Source organism: Crocuta crocuta, unplaced genomic scaffold, assembly GCF_008692635.1.
Source record: "Crocuta crocuta isolate KB4526 unplaced genomic scaffold, BGI_CrCroc_1.0 scaffold45, whole genome shotgun sequence".
NCBI lineage: Eukaryota > Metazoa > Chordata > Mammalia > Carnivora > Hyaenidae > Crocuta > Crocuta crocuta.
The window spans coordinates 3,256,940-3,271,826 of record NW_027530544.1 but is presented as its reverse complement, the minus strand read 5'-3'; the positions used below and the strand labels follow the sequence as shown (position 1 = coordinate 3,271,826).

At 52.7% G+C, this 14,887-nt stretch overlaps 1 protein-coding gene across 1 annotated transcript in view; it reads left to right on the top strand.

Moving 5' to 3' along the window:
* The window catches only part of ITGB5 (integrin subunit beta 5), a 97,473-nt gene extending 82,791 nt beyond the window's left edge, over positions 1–14,682 (top strand). Inside the window, exons 9-13 of the mRNA XM_077767629.1 lie at positions 3,407–3,629; positions 8,024–8,127; positions 11,591–11,710; positions 13,106–13,272; positions 13,930–14,682. Coding sequence (XP_077623755.1) covers positions 3,407–3,629; positions 8,024–8,127; positions 11,591–11,710; positions 13,106–13,272; positions 13,930–14,025 — 710 coding nt within the window. The 3' untranslated portion in view covers positions 14,026–14,682. The remainder of the gene's footprint in view (positions 1–3,406; positions 3,630–8,023; positions 8,128–11,590; positions 11,711–13,105; positions 13,273–13,929) is intronic.
* The last annotated feature ends 205 nt before the right edge of the window (positions 14,683–14,887 follow it).

The window sequence follows — 14,887 nt, the reverse complement described above, 5'->3', positions numbered from 1 at the left end:
TTCTGGTCATGTCCTCGCTGCTCAGGTGTTGTCAGTGGGAGGCTTTCTGGAGTGGCTCATGTCTCTGGTGGGGAGTCCTGTCCCTCTCCTGCCCTTGACCCCTAACTTTCTCAGCTTGAGCCCTAGATCCAGGACACACTCAACCCACTTGACCTCTGGCTGGGTTTGGGGGCTCTCAGGCCTGTGTGGTATCAGATGTACCCAATACAGCCAGGCTCATTGCTGACCTGGCATCGTGGTGGGGAGCACGGAGCAGCAGGTGCCTTCGCTGGCCTTCTCAGCAAGCAGGTCCCGTCGCTTTGATGCCCAGTCACCACAGGGAGCAAGTTCTCCCTTCAGTGCACACACACTTCACCTGAAACCCAACTCTTCAACTAAATGATACCCTGTCTCTTCTCCAGAATGTTGGCATTTTGGAATACGGTAGGAGGTTGTATTTGGCTAATGTTATATTGCTGCCGCACACATTTAGAGGAGAGAGGAAAACTCACCGTCTCCAGCAAAGCAGTCCCTCTGGCCCGGGTACCGTCTTGCTGCTTATAAATGCGGCACTGACCATGTGTTATGGAAAGTGTGGTATACGAGCTGCTGGAGAGCACCAGACCCATATTAGAAACCTTCCCCGGGATACAGAAATGCTGAGGCATAGGAGCACATGTACCCCCATGTTCATAGCAGCACTCTCCACANGGGATGGGCATGGAGGAGGACACTTGTGGGGATGAACACTGAGTGTTATGTGGAAACTAATTTGACAATAAACTATTTGTAAAAAAAAAAAAAAAAAAGAAACCTTCCCCGGAAGCGCACTCATATCTGCGGCTCACTTGGAAATGAATTTTGGAAACCGCACTGACGGGCGGATAGAGGGAGGGGCGGATGTGTGATAGAGAAGCAGGTAGCATGCTAATGGTGGAGTGTGGGTGGCAAGTATATGGATGTTCACTGAACAATCCTTTCAACTTGGCTGCAGGTTTGGAAACTTTCATAATAAAAAGGGGGGGAGCAATTACCCTCGACAGTGACCCATTTTTAATTTAAAACAGGCTCTTGACCAGGGTGGCCCCTGAGACTGGAGAGTGAAGGGGTTGTGCAGATTGGATCCATTTCATTTGGGAAGGCTTCCTGTGGGGGGTGGCTTCCTGCCTGCCAAGGCTTGAAACCCACGCTGTTCACAGACTGGGCGAGAGGAGGGGTTCGCAGGCCCCCTCCCACGGGAGCCATGCACTCTGCTACCAGTCCCCGCCAGCCCCCTGCCCCCACCTTGTGTAACCTTTGCGTAGGGGTGCCTCTCCCGTGCCTCATCTTTACATGCCAGCTTGCAGGCCGTCCAGCTGTACTCACAGCCTCCTGCTGGCCTGTGCCTGGCTTTCCTCACCTTTCCCAGAGGGCTGCCATATGCCTCGGCACTGCCCCGGAAACGGGAGGGGGCTCTCGCCCGGCATAGTATCTGCTGAGGCTCTGAGCCCCGGTGCAAGCAGAGAGGCTGTTCAGGCCCGGGGAGGGTTCGGAGATTCCATCACTCCAGATGGCCTCCCTCCCACCTCCAGATTCTAGGGACTCTGGAGCTGACGGCGCAGGACGGGACAGGAAGTAAGTGGCAGGTGAAGCAGCTCTCTGGAGTTAGGTCCTGAACTAAATTGTGGGTCACACTCAAGGGCGGTCTCACAGAAGGTGCTGGGATCCAGCTACCAGGATAACTGGATCAGGTGTGGGAGTAAAATTCAAGGCCTCCACCTGTCTGATGCCCATCCCCCACGGCTCTGGTCTTCTGCTTGTCTGTAATTGGTCACTCAACTTGTGTCACTGGGTGATACAAATTCTTGGTTCTTTTTTAAAAAATTTTTTTAATGTTTATTTATTTTTGAGAGAGAGAAACAGAGTGTGAGGAGGGGAGGGGCAGAGAGAAAGCAAGGGACACAGAATCCAAAGCAGGCTGTGTGCTGACAGCTCAGAGCCTGACATGGGGCTCAAACCCATGAACTATGAGATCATGACCTGAGCCGAAATAGGACGCTTAACCGACAGAGCCACCCAGGCGCCCCAGTTCTTGGATCTTTTAGTCTTAGCAAAATGTCATCAGGAAGGAGAATATGCTGCCATAATGGTATACAGGAGATTTTGTACAGTTAAGTGCCATATATATAGCACTGCCTTCTGCCTCTGCCTAGTGCAGAGATGGAGAATCCATTGTCAGGCTCTTGGCCCCCTTGAGAGATGGCACTCTCCATGCTTTTTTCCCTGAGAAACACACTCACTCACAATCACACTTGTACTCTGAGTCGAGTGAGCCTCCACCCTGGATGCCTGCAGAACATCAGGGATGCTCAGCCCCTCACCCTCCTACAGAGGAGAGCAGGGCAACCTTCCACTGGCTGTCAACTTGGTTAGGGCCTGCCTGCTCTGCTGTCTTTCCTCCTGAGAGGCCATGGATGCTGGAGTTCACACTCCCTGGTGTGAGTCCTGGCTCCGCCGCTGGCACGCAACCTTCAACAGCGGCTTCATCTCTGATGATGCAGCTGAGACTTGAGGGAGATGACAGTCCCTGCAGCAGGGCCCAGTCATAGGAACTGCTCAGGTTTATGCTGTAAAGCCTAATGTATGTATAGCGAATGCCGTTTGGTTAGCCTCTGCTGTCCTCGGCACCTGTGCCTGAATCATCCCGCTCTGAGCTGTGGGGCTGAGGCCACAGCCAGAGTTCAGCATCACTGCACGCTGTGGCTGTACTAAATTACCGCAGTTAGTGGCCTTTAACAACACAGATTTATTCTCTTGAATTCTGGAGGTCTGGGCTAAAGTCACCGTGTTGACTGGGCCATCCATACTCCCTCTGAGGCTCTGGGGAGGATCCATTTCCTTACCATCTCCAGCTTCTAGAGCTGCATTCCTCACATTCTTTGGCTCTGTGGCCTCTTCCTCCATCTTCAAAGGCAGCAGCTAGCATCTTGCTTCTGTTGTCCCGTCACCCCTGTGGTCCAGTCTCCTTCTGTCTTCGTCTTACAGAGACCCTTGTGATGACATCGGGGCCCACCTGGAGAACCCAGGAGAACCTCCCATCTCAAAATCCTCCACTTAGTCACATCTGCAGGAGCTAACATTCACAGGTTCTGGGGATTCGGAAGTGGACATATTTGGTAGCTATTCTTCACATGACAGCTGACACAGGAAGGGGTCATGGTCCTGTGATGTTGCTTGGTCAAATTCTGGACCAACGTGGCGCACTGCCCCAGACCTGGCTGGGCCACACAAGCTGCCCGGCCCCCTGCTACGCAAGCATGTCTGCCCAGAGTTGGAGGGCACAGTGGCTTGTGGTGCTGGCTCCCCAGTGTCCTGGTGCACGGCAGACGCTGGGCGGTCGGCTGTGTGTTCATGTGGGCAGGCGCTGATGTGCTGTGTGTCCCTTTAGGCCACGGCGAGTGTCACTGTGGAGAATGCAAGTGCCACGCAGGTTACATCGGGGACAACTGTAACTGCTCAACAGACATCAGCACATGCTTGGCCAAGGATGGCCAGATCTGCAGCGACCGTGGGCACTGTGTCTGTGGGCAGTGCCAGTGCACAGAGCCAGGGGCTTTTGGAGAGACGTGTGAGAAGTGCCCCACTTGCCCAGACGCCTGCAGCACCAAGAGGTAATGGCACCCTCACCCCCAATTCTCACCCCAGACCAGGGCCATCTTTCAGCCTGTCGGGCCTTGGGGCCAGCCCACCTCTTAGTCCCCATCTCCTGCCTCTTCCACTGCCCAGCCTTTGCTGGGGAGCAAGACTCATACTAACAGTAACTAAACTTTAACTGTGTATTAAAATAGTGTCTTTGAAACACTGGTTTCTTGGGGATTTTGTAAGTAAATAAAAACAGAACAAAAAAACAAGACTGTTACTCTATTCCCCAACTTAGAAGTTATCAGATTACTCAATTAAATTCAACCAGTTTGGGTACCAAAATGGTGGCTTCTCAGAGCTCCTTTTGAGTGCTATTGAGTATTTCAAAGGAGGATGTAGTATGCACCTGTTTTTCAAACAAGTTGGATCCCCTCCCCAACATTAACATTTCCCAAGTAATGTTCCACAGGATACCCGTATGGCAAATGCTGCTTTGAACAAAACATAATCAGAAGGTGGATCGGATAGGAGGGCATTCGACCTAGATAAGGCATGCCAGAAACCAATCACAATGGCTTTTGAATTTTCTGCTCCATTTATACAGATAATGGAACGCTGGCCCTGCACTGCAGCTGAATGCAGAGATTGTCTGGCCAGTGGGCACCGTGCCTCCACAGACTCAGCCACAGGGTCACGTTCTCCAGGCTGATTCCCCGCCCCCAGCTCTGCCCTTCACCCTCTGCCGGAGCGTGAATGAGCGGGAATTATAGGGACCCAGGAGCTATGCCATCAAGAAGGCATGAGTGACCATTGCTCTTGAATTTTGCTAGAGGAACAGCTGTGTCATCGTCATCTATGCTAGGGGGCCCGGCGTGAGAGACACAGGCGCAGATAATCAGAAACAAATAATAGTACAGACATCGTTTCTCTTGGGCTGGGGAACGCAACTGTGCAATTTTCTTTTGGCAGATTTCCCCTCCACATGTCTGGCTCGGGCTGATAATGAAAGGAATCCATGCGCTCCAAGCCTGCCGTGGCTGCCAGTCGGTCCTTGCTCAGAAATGTCCTAGGTGGCACAACCCTTACTTGGATGTTTGCCTCAAATAATCCAGGCGTGGGTAATTGAAAGCTGGCTGCAGATTGAGAGACAAGATAGACAGGACCAGATTTTATTTTGTGTAATTGGAGAGCCAGGGAGAGTAAGGGAGAAGAAAAGCAGATCCACTTTAGACCTGCTGAGAGTGGAGAAATAACAGAAATCCAAATAGAAGCATCCCAGGGGAGGAGGGGAGGGTCCCAGATCTGGAGCCCAAGTAGCTGGGGCCACGTGAGGGGGGATTACAGCTGCCACCCACGTTTTACAGCGGAGGGAGGCGCACTCCCCCAGCCCGTCCCACGGAGCTGTTTCCGGCAGTCCTTGGGACACACGAGGTTAATGGCGGGAGGGGGGCAAGCTAGGACAGCACACATGGAATCCATAAAAGTAGATAAAGCCCGTTTCTTCCGTTCCCCTGGAGCAGCAAGGCAGTGGAGCTTCAGCGTATGTCTGTTAAAAGACCCAACAACCTTCGCTTTAGGTCAGAAGGGCCCAACAACCATAGTTTTAAATGTTTAAAGCCTTCATTTCCTAGAAGACACAGTAACTGATAATTTGTCACCCATTGAGCAATACTAAAGAGACGAGGAGAACAGAGATGCCATAAGGAAACCTCACAATTCCTTTTTCTTTATCTCCGGGACACACTGACCGCTCTCTATTTCTCTCAGGGCCTAGCTGCAACTTTTTTTTTAAAACAAATTCCCTTTGAAAGTGANCACTTGGGGTTTCAGAACAGCCAGTCTCCACTTTCTAGAACTAACCAAACATACCCTTCACCTTGGGTGAGTTCACACTCAGGCTCAGCTGATTTCAATTAACAGGCTCTCTAAGTAAAGTCTCTCTCAGCAACTTGTTTGTTTAAAAAGCCAGACTTATTTTAACACATGACTACAATATATCACAGGTCTCAACCTGGTATGTGGAGCACACAAGTTAGACTGGAGACTGAGGGAACGCTCCCTGGAAGTGGCCCTGTGGCTTAATGACAATGGCTGCAATTGGAAGGCTCAGCAAATCCTCGCGAGAGGAAGGGCAGCGTCGGGGTCACTTGCTGTGTGCTAATCGGGGAGGCCAGAGAAAGGGCCAGAGCTAACCCACCCTTCCTGGCCCCCAGCCAAGTCTCAGCTGCCTGCCCTCTGGGACTCTGGCCTCAGGGGAAATGCAAACATTACCAACTTGCTTATAACTCCAGAATGTTTCCATGAAGTGATCCAGGAGAGTGGGATTTGGGGGCCAATTCTGGGATAGCTGCATTTTCCTCCCCGTGCGCCCCCCCCCCATGTTTGTTTATTTTGAGGCAGAGTGCAAGCCAGGGAGGGGCAGAGAGAGTCCCAAGCAGGCTCCGCGCTGTCAGCACATGAGCCTGATGTGGGACTCGATCTCAGGAACCGTGAGATCATGACCTGAGCCAAAATCAGTCTGACACTTAACTGACTGAGCCACCCAGGTGCCCCTGAATTCTTAAGAAAGTCCTACCAGCTTTCCACCTTAAGGTTCAGAAAAGGAAGTGAGGACTTGGGAGGAGCTTACCCAGAGGCAGGGCCCTGGGTGCTGGGGCAGCTGCCACAGCGTCTCCCGCCCCCACTGCCTCCCCTGGCCACAAAGGGGGTACCTGATGAAGTGCTCTCCAGCCCCCTTCCAGTTCCACTGCTCCCCCTGCAGTTCTGACCTCAATCTCAAGGAATTAAAAAACGGATGATGATAAGTCAGGCCATGCCTCATGGTTGTACATCCCTCTACATTTTTGCCAGAGAGCCTTCCAGACATATAGCCTCGTTGGTCCGCATAGGCTGTGGGTGAGCAGGGTGGCTGTACCCTGGGTCGCTGTGGCTCTGTGGAGTCACGGCTGGTACTTTGCAGGCTTGGCCCTTGGGCCCTAGCCCAGTCTTGAGGAAGCCCCTCCTTCTGGGGCGGCCTCCTCCATCACCACCGGGCACCATCAGCCCACTAAGTCCCTGAGAATTCACCGTCAGCTGGTTGTCTTGCCCCAGCCCGCTCTTCCCTGGGGTTCTCTTTGTGATCCCCTATCCCCAGTCCCACAGAGGGGTCAGGCCCCTCTCCCACTACTGCAGGCTTCACAGACCCTTCGAGAAAGCTTTGCTTCTCTGGCCCCACTGCCTTGGGAGTCTCTTCTTGCTGATGCAAAGCAAAGGTAGATGGGGACTGTCTGAAACCAGGTCTGACTATGGAAAGTAGAGTACTGATCCTTAATTGAGCATTTTACTTCAGCATTTTTACATAATAACAATATCTGACTTAAACTGTGCACATTAGGTGGGAGGAGAAGGCACTCAAAAAGACTTTTTGGCTCCTAACCCGATTTCTCCAGAAGGCCCCTGTTAAATGTGGGTTTCCTGGGAGGAGGCTGACACCTTGTAGCCTCTACCAGAGTCTTGCTCTTGCATAGACCAACTCCTAGAGGGTAGAACCCGCCAGGCAGATTCCATGTGGGAGGGAGAAGGGGCTTGTGCTGGAGGNGGAGGCTGACACCTTGTAGCCTCTACCAGAGTCTTGCTCTTGCATAGACCAACTCCTAGAGGGTAGAACCCACAGGCAGATTCCATGTGGGAGGGAGAAGGGGCTTGTGCTGGAGTCTCTTCTGGACAGTGGTTCACAACCCTCATTGTGTGAATCTGAACCTGGGATCCCAGGTTCTGCCCCAGAGATGTGGATCCCATAGGTGTGGTCAGGCCCTGGCAATGGTATTTTCTGGAAAGTCTTCTGGAGAGTTTACTATGTGGGAGGGTTAAGGGCCCTGCCCTGGCAGTGATCCCCAGTAGGAATCCTGGGAAATGAGGCAATATGGGGGCTTTAAGCACTGACCAAGGGTGTGAGGACCCCTCTGCAAGGCCAGGAACCCCATTTTTTTTAATCACTCCAGAGTTTCCTGCTTGGAGCAGACTCTTCCCAGGCATGTGATACAGCCAAGTACAGGTGGGTTTCTGAGTCACCTGGATGGCTCAGTCAGTTAAGTGGATGACTATGATCTCAGCTTAGGTATTGCTCTCAAGGTCATGGGTTCAAGACTCAGCGTAGAACCTACTTAAAAAAATTTTGAAAAGTCTCTAACCTGCAAATTGATGCGTAGACCAGACATGCCTCTAAACTCACCTATGTTCGTCCAAGAATCCTCAGGCTTCCTGTATAACAGCAACCAGAGGTCAGCAGAAACATTGAGGCCAAAACTATGAAGACAGGATGAAGTAGAGCCCTCAGGGGCCCAGGCCCGGCAGAAGAGCGGACAGTGCACCCTGGGAGCATGGTTACTTGCCAGGAACCACTGCCCAGCATCTAACACCTGCGTTTATTGCCTCTTTCCCAAAGAGACTGTGTCGAGTGCTTGCTGCTTCACATGGGGGGCCCGGCTGACAACCAGACCTGCCAAAACCTGTGCAAGGACGAGGTGATCACGTGGGTGGACACCATCGGTGAGTATGCCCAAGTGGCTCTGGGTAGCCATCCCCTGTTGTATCTTGGTAGACACCTCGAGGCTTCCTCCTCTGTGGGGACTATCGATTCTCAGGGCCGCCTGGCGGGGAGCAGGGCGGTTCTAGCCTGGAGTCGGGAAGCATAATATCAGCATCCTGGGCACTCCTGTGGGTCCCTGGCTCTCTGAGGTGGAAGATTTCCTTGTTCATAACTTTCTGCACCATCACCGGAGCCCCTTCCTATTCACATCTCCCAGGCTCTCAGAGAAGTTGGTATATTAGTTAGCACAAGTCATGTTGGCTGCTATCACAAATCCCAGACCTCAGTGACTTAACTAAGTATAAGTCACTGACTGCGAGTCCACCGAAGACGTTTCTGGTTGACAGGGTCTTCCATGAGATCATTCAGGAAACCAGTCCCTCTCTACCTGAAGGTTCTATTCTCCTCAAGTCCCTGGAATCTTCACTCAGTCAGCAAATGGGGGAAGACAGTGAGGGATAACGTGAGATGCTCTTATGGGCCAGGCCTGGAAGTGGTGCTCATGACTCCAACTCAGTTGTTTGGGTACACTTAGCTGTAAAGGTTGCTGGGAAATGTAGCCAAGTTGTGTGCCCGGGAGGCAGGCAGACCATGTTTGATGAATGGCTGCCTAGTCTTTACCACATTGGCCTCAGCCTGGTGTGGCTCTCACGATGCCGCAAGGCATCAGAAGGGGCAGGAGTCTTGTGTGGCCCGGATCACACCTGGGATCGAGCACCGCCTCGGCTGTCCTCACGGCAGCAGGCATCTGTTCCTGCAGCCCTCGCTCACCCCTTGTTCTGGTATCTTGCCTGGCAGCTCTCATTTTAGGGTTCTTCTCATTCTGACCACTCCACTTTGACTCCATCCATCCATCCATCTCTTTGCTTTACCTCTGGACAAATGGCAGTAGGTCAATTCTGAGTGGGAGCCCGCAATGAGGCTCAGGCAGAGGGGGACAGACCTTTGCTTTTCACCCTTTCTGGGCTGCCTCCATCCCTTTACTAGTACAGCCATTGCCATCCAGGCTGAGGAGTTTCGAAATGCAAAACACAGATCTTAGCCCCATAGGCACATGACTGGCTTTGGAAGTGGTCTGGAACACTGTAACTACACCAAATCACAGTGGCCCTGTTTTGGAACCCTCATACACGGTGGTGGCAATGTGGATTTGTGCATCTGCTTTGAAAAATGGCCTGGCAGCTCCCCCCAAGTTAAACAGAGTTACTACACAATTCAGTTATATCACTTCCGGGTATATGCACAAGAGAACTGAAGACACGTTAACACAAAAACTTGTGCGGGAACGTTCATAGCAGCAGAGTAAAAAAATGAGAACCAACCCAAATGGGTGTGAACTGATGAATGGAAAAATAAAATGTGGTACATCCATCCGGTGGAAAAAGGAACAGCGTCCTGATGCACGCTGCAGGAGAGGTGACTCTTGAAAGTGCCATGCTACGTGTGGGAAGCCAGACGGAAAAGGATATGTACTGTAGGATTCCATTTACGTGAAATGTCCAAAATAGGCAGAAGCACAGAGGGAGAAAAACAGATTTGTGGTTGCCAGGGGCTTGGGAGAGAAGGGAATTGGGACTGAGCACTAACAAAGATGGTTTCTGTTTGGGGTGATGGACGTAACTGGATGGAATAGTTATACAGCATTGTAAATATACTAAAGCCACTGCATTGTACGCTTAAAGTGGTGGTGTGGGCAGTGGGGAACAAGACTGTGTACCATGAAAGGGATTCTGCCTCTGAGGCTCCCTTGCTGGCAGCCTTGCCCTCTGCTTTGACCTCAGCTGCTGCAGGCTCCCAGCCCCGGCCTCCCGTCCTGGCCCTGACTCACCTCCTCTGTAGACATCCCTGGTTCTGACCAACCGCTGTGCCCAAATCAGGCTCCTGAGTATGCGGAGTCATGCATTCAGACAGCACTTGTTCATCGAGCACCTTCTGCGTGCTGGGGCTCATGCTAGACAAGGGGAGCCAGTGGGGAGCCCACCGAGTCTTGTCTCATGGCCATTTCCTGCTGCTGCTTCTGCTTGCTGCTTCAGGCCTGGCTCACAGCAAGTTCTGCCTGCAGACCTGGGGCAGTGGGCCCCCCAGGCACACACAGTCGGATGGAAGGAGATGCCGCCTTCCTGTGGCCCCCTGACTTGCTGTGGCCCCGTTGCTCTGAGCCGTCATGCACAGCTGCCTCTCAGTGTAATCCTCAGTGAGAAGCTTTCCATTCAGATTCACTGTGTATCCTTTCCTTCCTTCTCTTGGGCTTTCCTCATACACATACACTTCTACTCGCCCAGATCAGGCTTAGGGTTGGGGCATAGGAGAAAAAGTCCAGGCCTTCACATCTGATAACCACACTAACTTGTCTGGTTCCAGGTTAAAACTCCATTGAGCAGGGGCACCTGGATGGCTCAGTCGGTTGAGCCTCTGACTTCGGTTCAGGTCGTGATCTCATGGTTCATTAGTTCGAGCCCCACATTGGGCTCTCTGCTGTCAGTGCACAGCCCACTTCGGATCCTCTGTCCCCATCTCTCTGCCTCTCCCCTGCTCACGCTGCCTCTCAAAACAAAACAAAACAACAACAACAAACCTCCTTTGAGCAACAGGGTCACAAAGGCAAGAGCTAAAAAGCACTTTATGCCATAACATCATCCCACAGCTGTCATTCAGGACCAAGTGGCCATTGCTGAACAATGTTCCCTTGACCTTCCTCTCCCCTGCTCCCTTTCCTCCTAGAAATCAGTCTAAGCCTTCCCCAGAGAAGCCTCGGAGTGCAGGTGACATCTGGACAGGGGGTTATGAGTCCATCATGTTGAGTTAACAGCAGTGTGGGGACAGGCAGGTGCAGCTCACTGTGAAGGAGTGGAGCAGGTGGTCTGGGCTCGGCCCTTGGCCTCGGGCACTGGCCCGTGGCATCTGTGTGTATAGGCACCACAGCAGGTGCCAAACTCTTGTCCAGACATCCTTGTCACCCTTGGATCCTTTTGGTTTTATACCCTAGCAAAGAGCTGCTCATGCTTGGCCACTACAGCTGGCTCTCAATCACGTAGACTCAACTGTGAGCTCTCAGGCCCCAAAGGACATCAGAATGGCTCCTTCCTTTCCGTGTCCCTTTAACTTTCAGGGCAATCCCACTTACCAGCCTCACCCCCAAGTATAATGCCTTCTGTTTCCCATTGCTCCCAGCAAACACTTCGGAGGTCTCTTGCATTCCCCAGAACTCCTCACACCTTAGGGGATTCATGTCCCCAGAGCAACCTACATTCCATGCTGGGCCCACGTTCTTGATGTGAGAAACCCACACTCGCTTGTGAAGGCCCAGCCTTCCCTGTATGCTTCTCTGCACCCCGTGTCCTAACTGAGGTGCTTGGCTCCCCACCCCATCCATCAGCACCCTGAGTTGCTCCGTGAGGACATTCATGCCTGGTTTTCTTCCAGTGAAAGATGACCAAGAGGCTGTGCTTTGTTTCTACAAAACCGCGAAGGACTGCGTCATGATGTTCGCCTACACAGAGCTCCCCAGCGGGAAGGCCAACCTGACAGTCCTCAGGGAGCCAGGTGGGTGAGGGCCAGCCCTGCACCCCCAGGGAGCTCGGCTTCTGACACCTTTCCCTGCTCTAGGCTTGTTGCCTTTCTGTCCTCACTGCCTTCCAAACCCCAGAGAAACGAGGGCCACAATTCCTTATAAAGAGCAGGATCTAAGGCCACCCCTGCCCAGCTCCTGGAGTTTGGAAGAAAGATAGATACACACCTGGGGACCCACTGCTGGGCACCGCTCTGGAGGTCCTGGCGTGGAGGCATGGGAGTTAGAAGTGTCTCATCTTGGAGGAGACAGAGCACAGGGGTGGAAGCAGCCATAGCACACATTTCACCTACAGGGCTGACCCTGACGGCAGTGAGCAGCTGCAGGCTCTGCAGGGGGTGTGCGGGTGGGGCTGTGGACTGTCAAGGCTGGGCAGCCCGGCTCCTGCCTCTGGGAACATCTGGACACACACACACACACACACTCTCTCTCTCTCTCTCCTGGCGGGGTGGCTGCACTTCCCATCGTGGAGTCCAAGAAGGGCAGACTGGGCTCTGGGTTAAACTGCGAACGTTCAGCTCCTGGGCCACCGAGGAGGCCAATGTCTTAATGCAGACATTGATCATTCTGCCTCATGCTTTGGACCGAGGGACCGATGGCCTTTTGCTTTGGAGTAATTAGGGTTTCTAGTATGACCCCTTTTATACTTGTCTGGAGGGGGGCAGGGATGAGAAGAAAGGGTTTTGCTCCCCGCAATTTACAGCACTGCAAACTGTTTTTCCAAATGGAGCCAGACCACATACTATGCCTTCTCTGGGCCAGTAGCAGAGGGAGGGCTGTGGTACCAGCCCAAGGTGCCTTAGAGAATGAGGCTTTGTTTCCAAACGCTGTCTTTGTGGTTCTTTGAAAATAAGCACATTCGCTCCAAAGGGCCACACTATGGGCTTACAAATGTTGGCTGGCCTCCAGCCCAGCCCTTGTGGATGTGGCTTCATGAAACCTCCTGCCTGCCCAGTCTGCTCCTGAAACCATTTACACGAATGCTGAGACATGTCCAGTCTGGAGAGTGGAGAATGGGCCAGACCGGCTCATGTGCACTCACATAAGGGGAGGTGCTACTGAGCACACAGTGCAGCACGGCATGTGGGAGAAAGGGGGCGGCCACCAAGGGTCTCTTCCACATGTGGCCTTGGAACAGCGGCCATCCCTCTTTGACTCTTGCCCTTCGCGTGCATTAGAGAAAACCTCCAGCACCCCCGGGTCTCCCAGAAGCAATGTGAGAATTTAAGAGAGAAGAGAGGGAAGGTGTTTGGTAGAAGGTGGAATGGGGGAGGTGCACCTGTCGCTCCAGATAGGCCTGGCGTTGTGGGGGCGGGGGGAGGGATGCTATCCTAGTGGCTTTGCTCATGGTGCCTCCTGGTCCCCTCCAGAGTGTGGAACTGCCCCCAATGCCACGACCATCCTCCTGGCCGTGGTTGGCAGTATCCTTCTGATTGGGATTGCACTCCTGGCCATCTGGAAGCTGCTCGTCACCATCCACGACCGGAGAGAGTTTGCAAAGTTCCAGAGTGAGAGGTCCAGGGCCCGCTATGAAATGGTAAGCCAGTGGGAAGCCGGAAGTAGAAAAAAAGTCAAGCGTAGAGATCTGGTTGAGGACCTACAACCTTTAAAGCCCACTAACATCTTCGGCATTCAAATCAAAGAGACAAAACCTGAGAGGTGGTGTGTGGCCAGTTCCAGAGGGGGAGAATGCATGGTCCAGGAGCACAGTGGGCTCTGTGTAGGGCCCCACACCGGACCCAGCTCAGGATCCTCAGAGGGAAGAGGCACTTGGTGCAGCCTCAGCAGGAAGAGTCTGGACAGTCTTAGAGTGACTGCGGACTCAGTAAAGGACCTGAAGCTCTCAAAGTCTATTACAGCACTCAATTTTGCGAGTCATGTCTCCCCAAGCGAACTGTATGCTCCCAAAGGACTGAGCACAGTGAACACCTCTGAATCCCCACTTAGTTTCTGTTAAAGTTGGAAGCAACTTCAGAACCGCCTGGCCCAGCGCGTTTGAGAGAGAAAGGGGAAGCCCAGAGACAGGGAGGGTCCTTCCCAGGGCATGACAGGTAGAGGCAGGGGTGGTCTTGCAGCCTATGTGCTCAGGCTGCTGCTTTCCAGGGTGACTGACCAAGGAAGGGCCTCTCACCTCGAGAGTGTGTGTTCAAATGAATAGACACACACATGTCTTTTTGCCTTCTGTGTTCTGCAGGCTTCCAACCCTCTGTACAGAAAGCCCATCTCCACACACACCGTGGATTTCACCTTCAACAAGTTCAACAAACCCTACAATGGCACAGTGGACTGACAGCTCCTCCTCCGAGGGCCAGAAGGGACTGATGATAAGTCAGAGACTGATACACCATGGACAGCCACTCGATTGGATCACGGCTCCCTCGAGGGACAAGCAAAGACACCTTCCCATGAGCCTGGGCCGGGAGCCCATTGCCTACACAGGAAGGCAGCCGGAGTGCCACTGGCTGCTGGGCCACAGCCACGCCCGGCCGCCACCCGTCCAAGCTCGGGAAGGGCCTGGGACTTTGGCACTCTCAGCTTTCCCCACCACATCCAGCTTGCTGACTCAGGTGCGCTGTTAGGCGTCTAGGCTGCCTCTCCCTTCCAAGAAGGCTGAGCCTCCAGCCTGGCCAGAGGAGAAGGCTCTTGGGAGTATCAGAGTGTGCAAAACCAACACGCACTCTGGCTTTTGTAGTGTCGATCATTTTTATATGAAATAAAAAGTCATGCATTTATGGTATAGTTCTGATTTCTGCGAATTTTCTGCCTGATGTCTGTCCTTGCACAGGGGTGTTGGTAATGGGATTATTGAGATGTCTGCTGAAGGCACGTCGTTGCAAATGTCAGTTTTCCAATTCTGTCTGTGTTTGCTTAGTACTTTTGTAATGAAAGGGGAAAAGATTGGGATTGAAAGTAAAGATTAAAACCAAAAGATTTTGTGTTTGCCTGACACTCTCTGCCACGTGTGTATTCATTTCCGAAGTGGTTATAAGTGGTGCCCCAGTGGGGGGTTGAAAAGGCTGTGTACTTTCTCAGGGGCTCCAACAAGAGCCAATTCCTTATTCCAGACCAGGGCTCTTCAAACAGGGCCTCATGGGATGCCCCAGGGAGAGCTAAGCCTATGCCTTTGGACACTCCCAGTTTTGGTTTAAAGG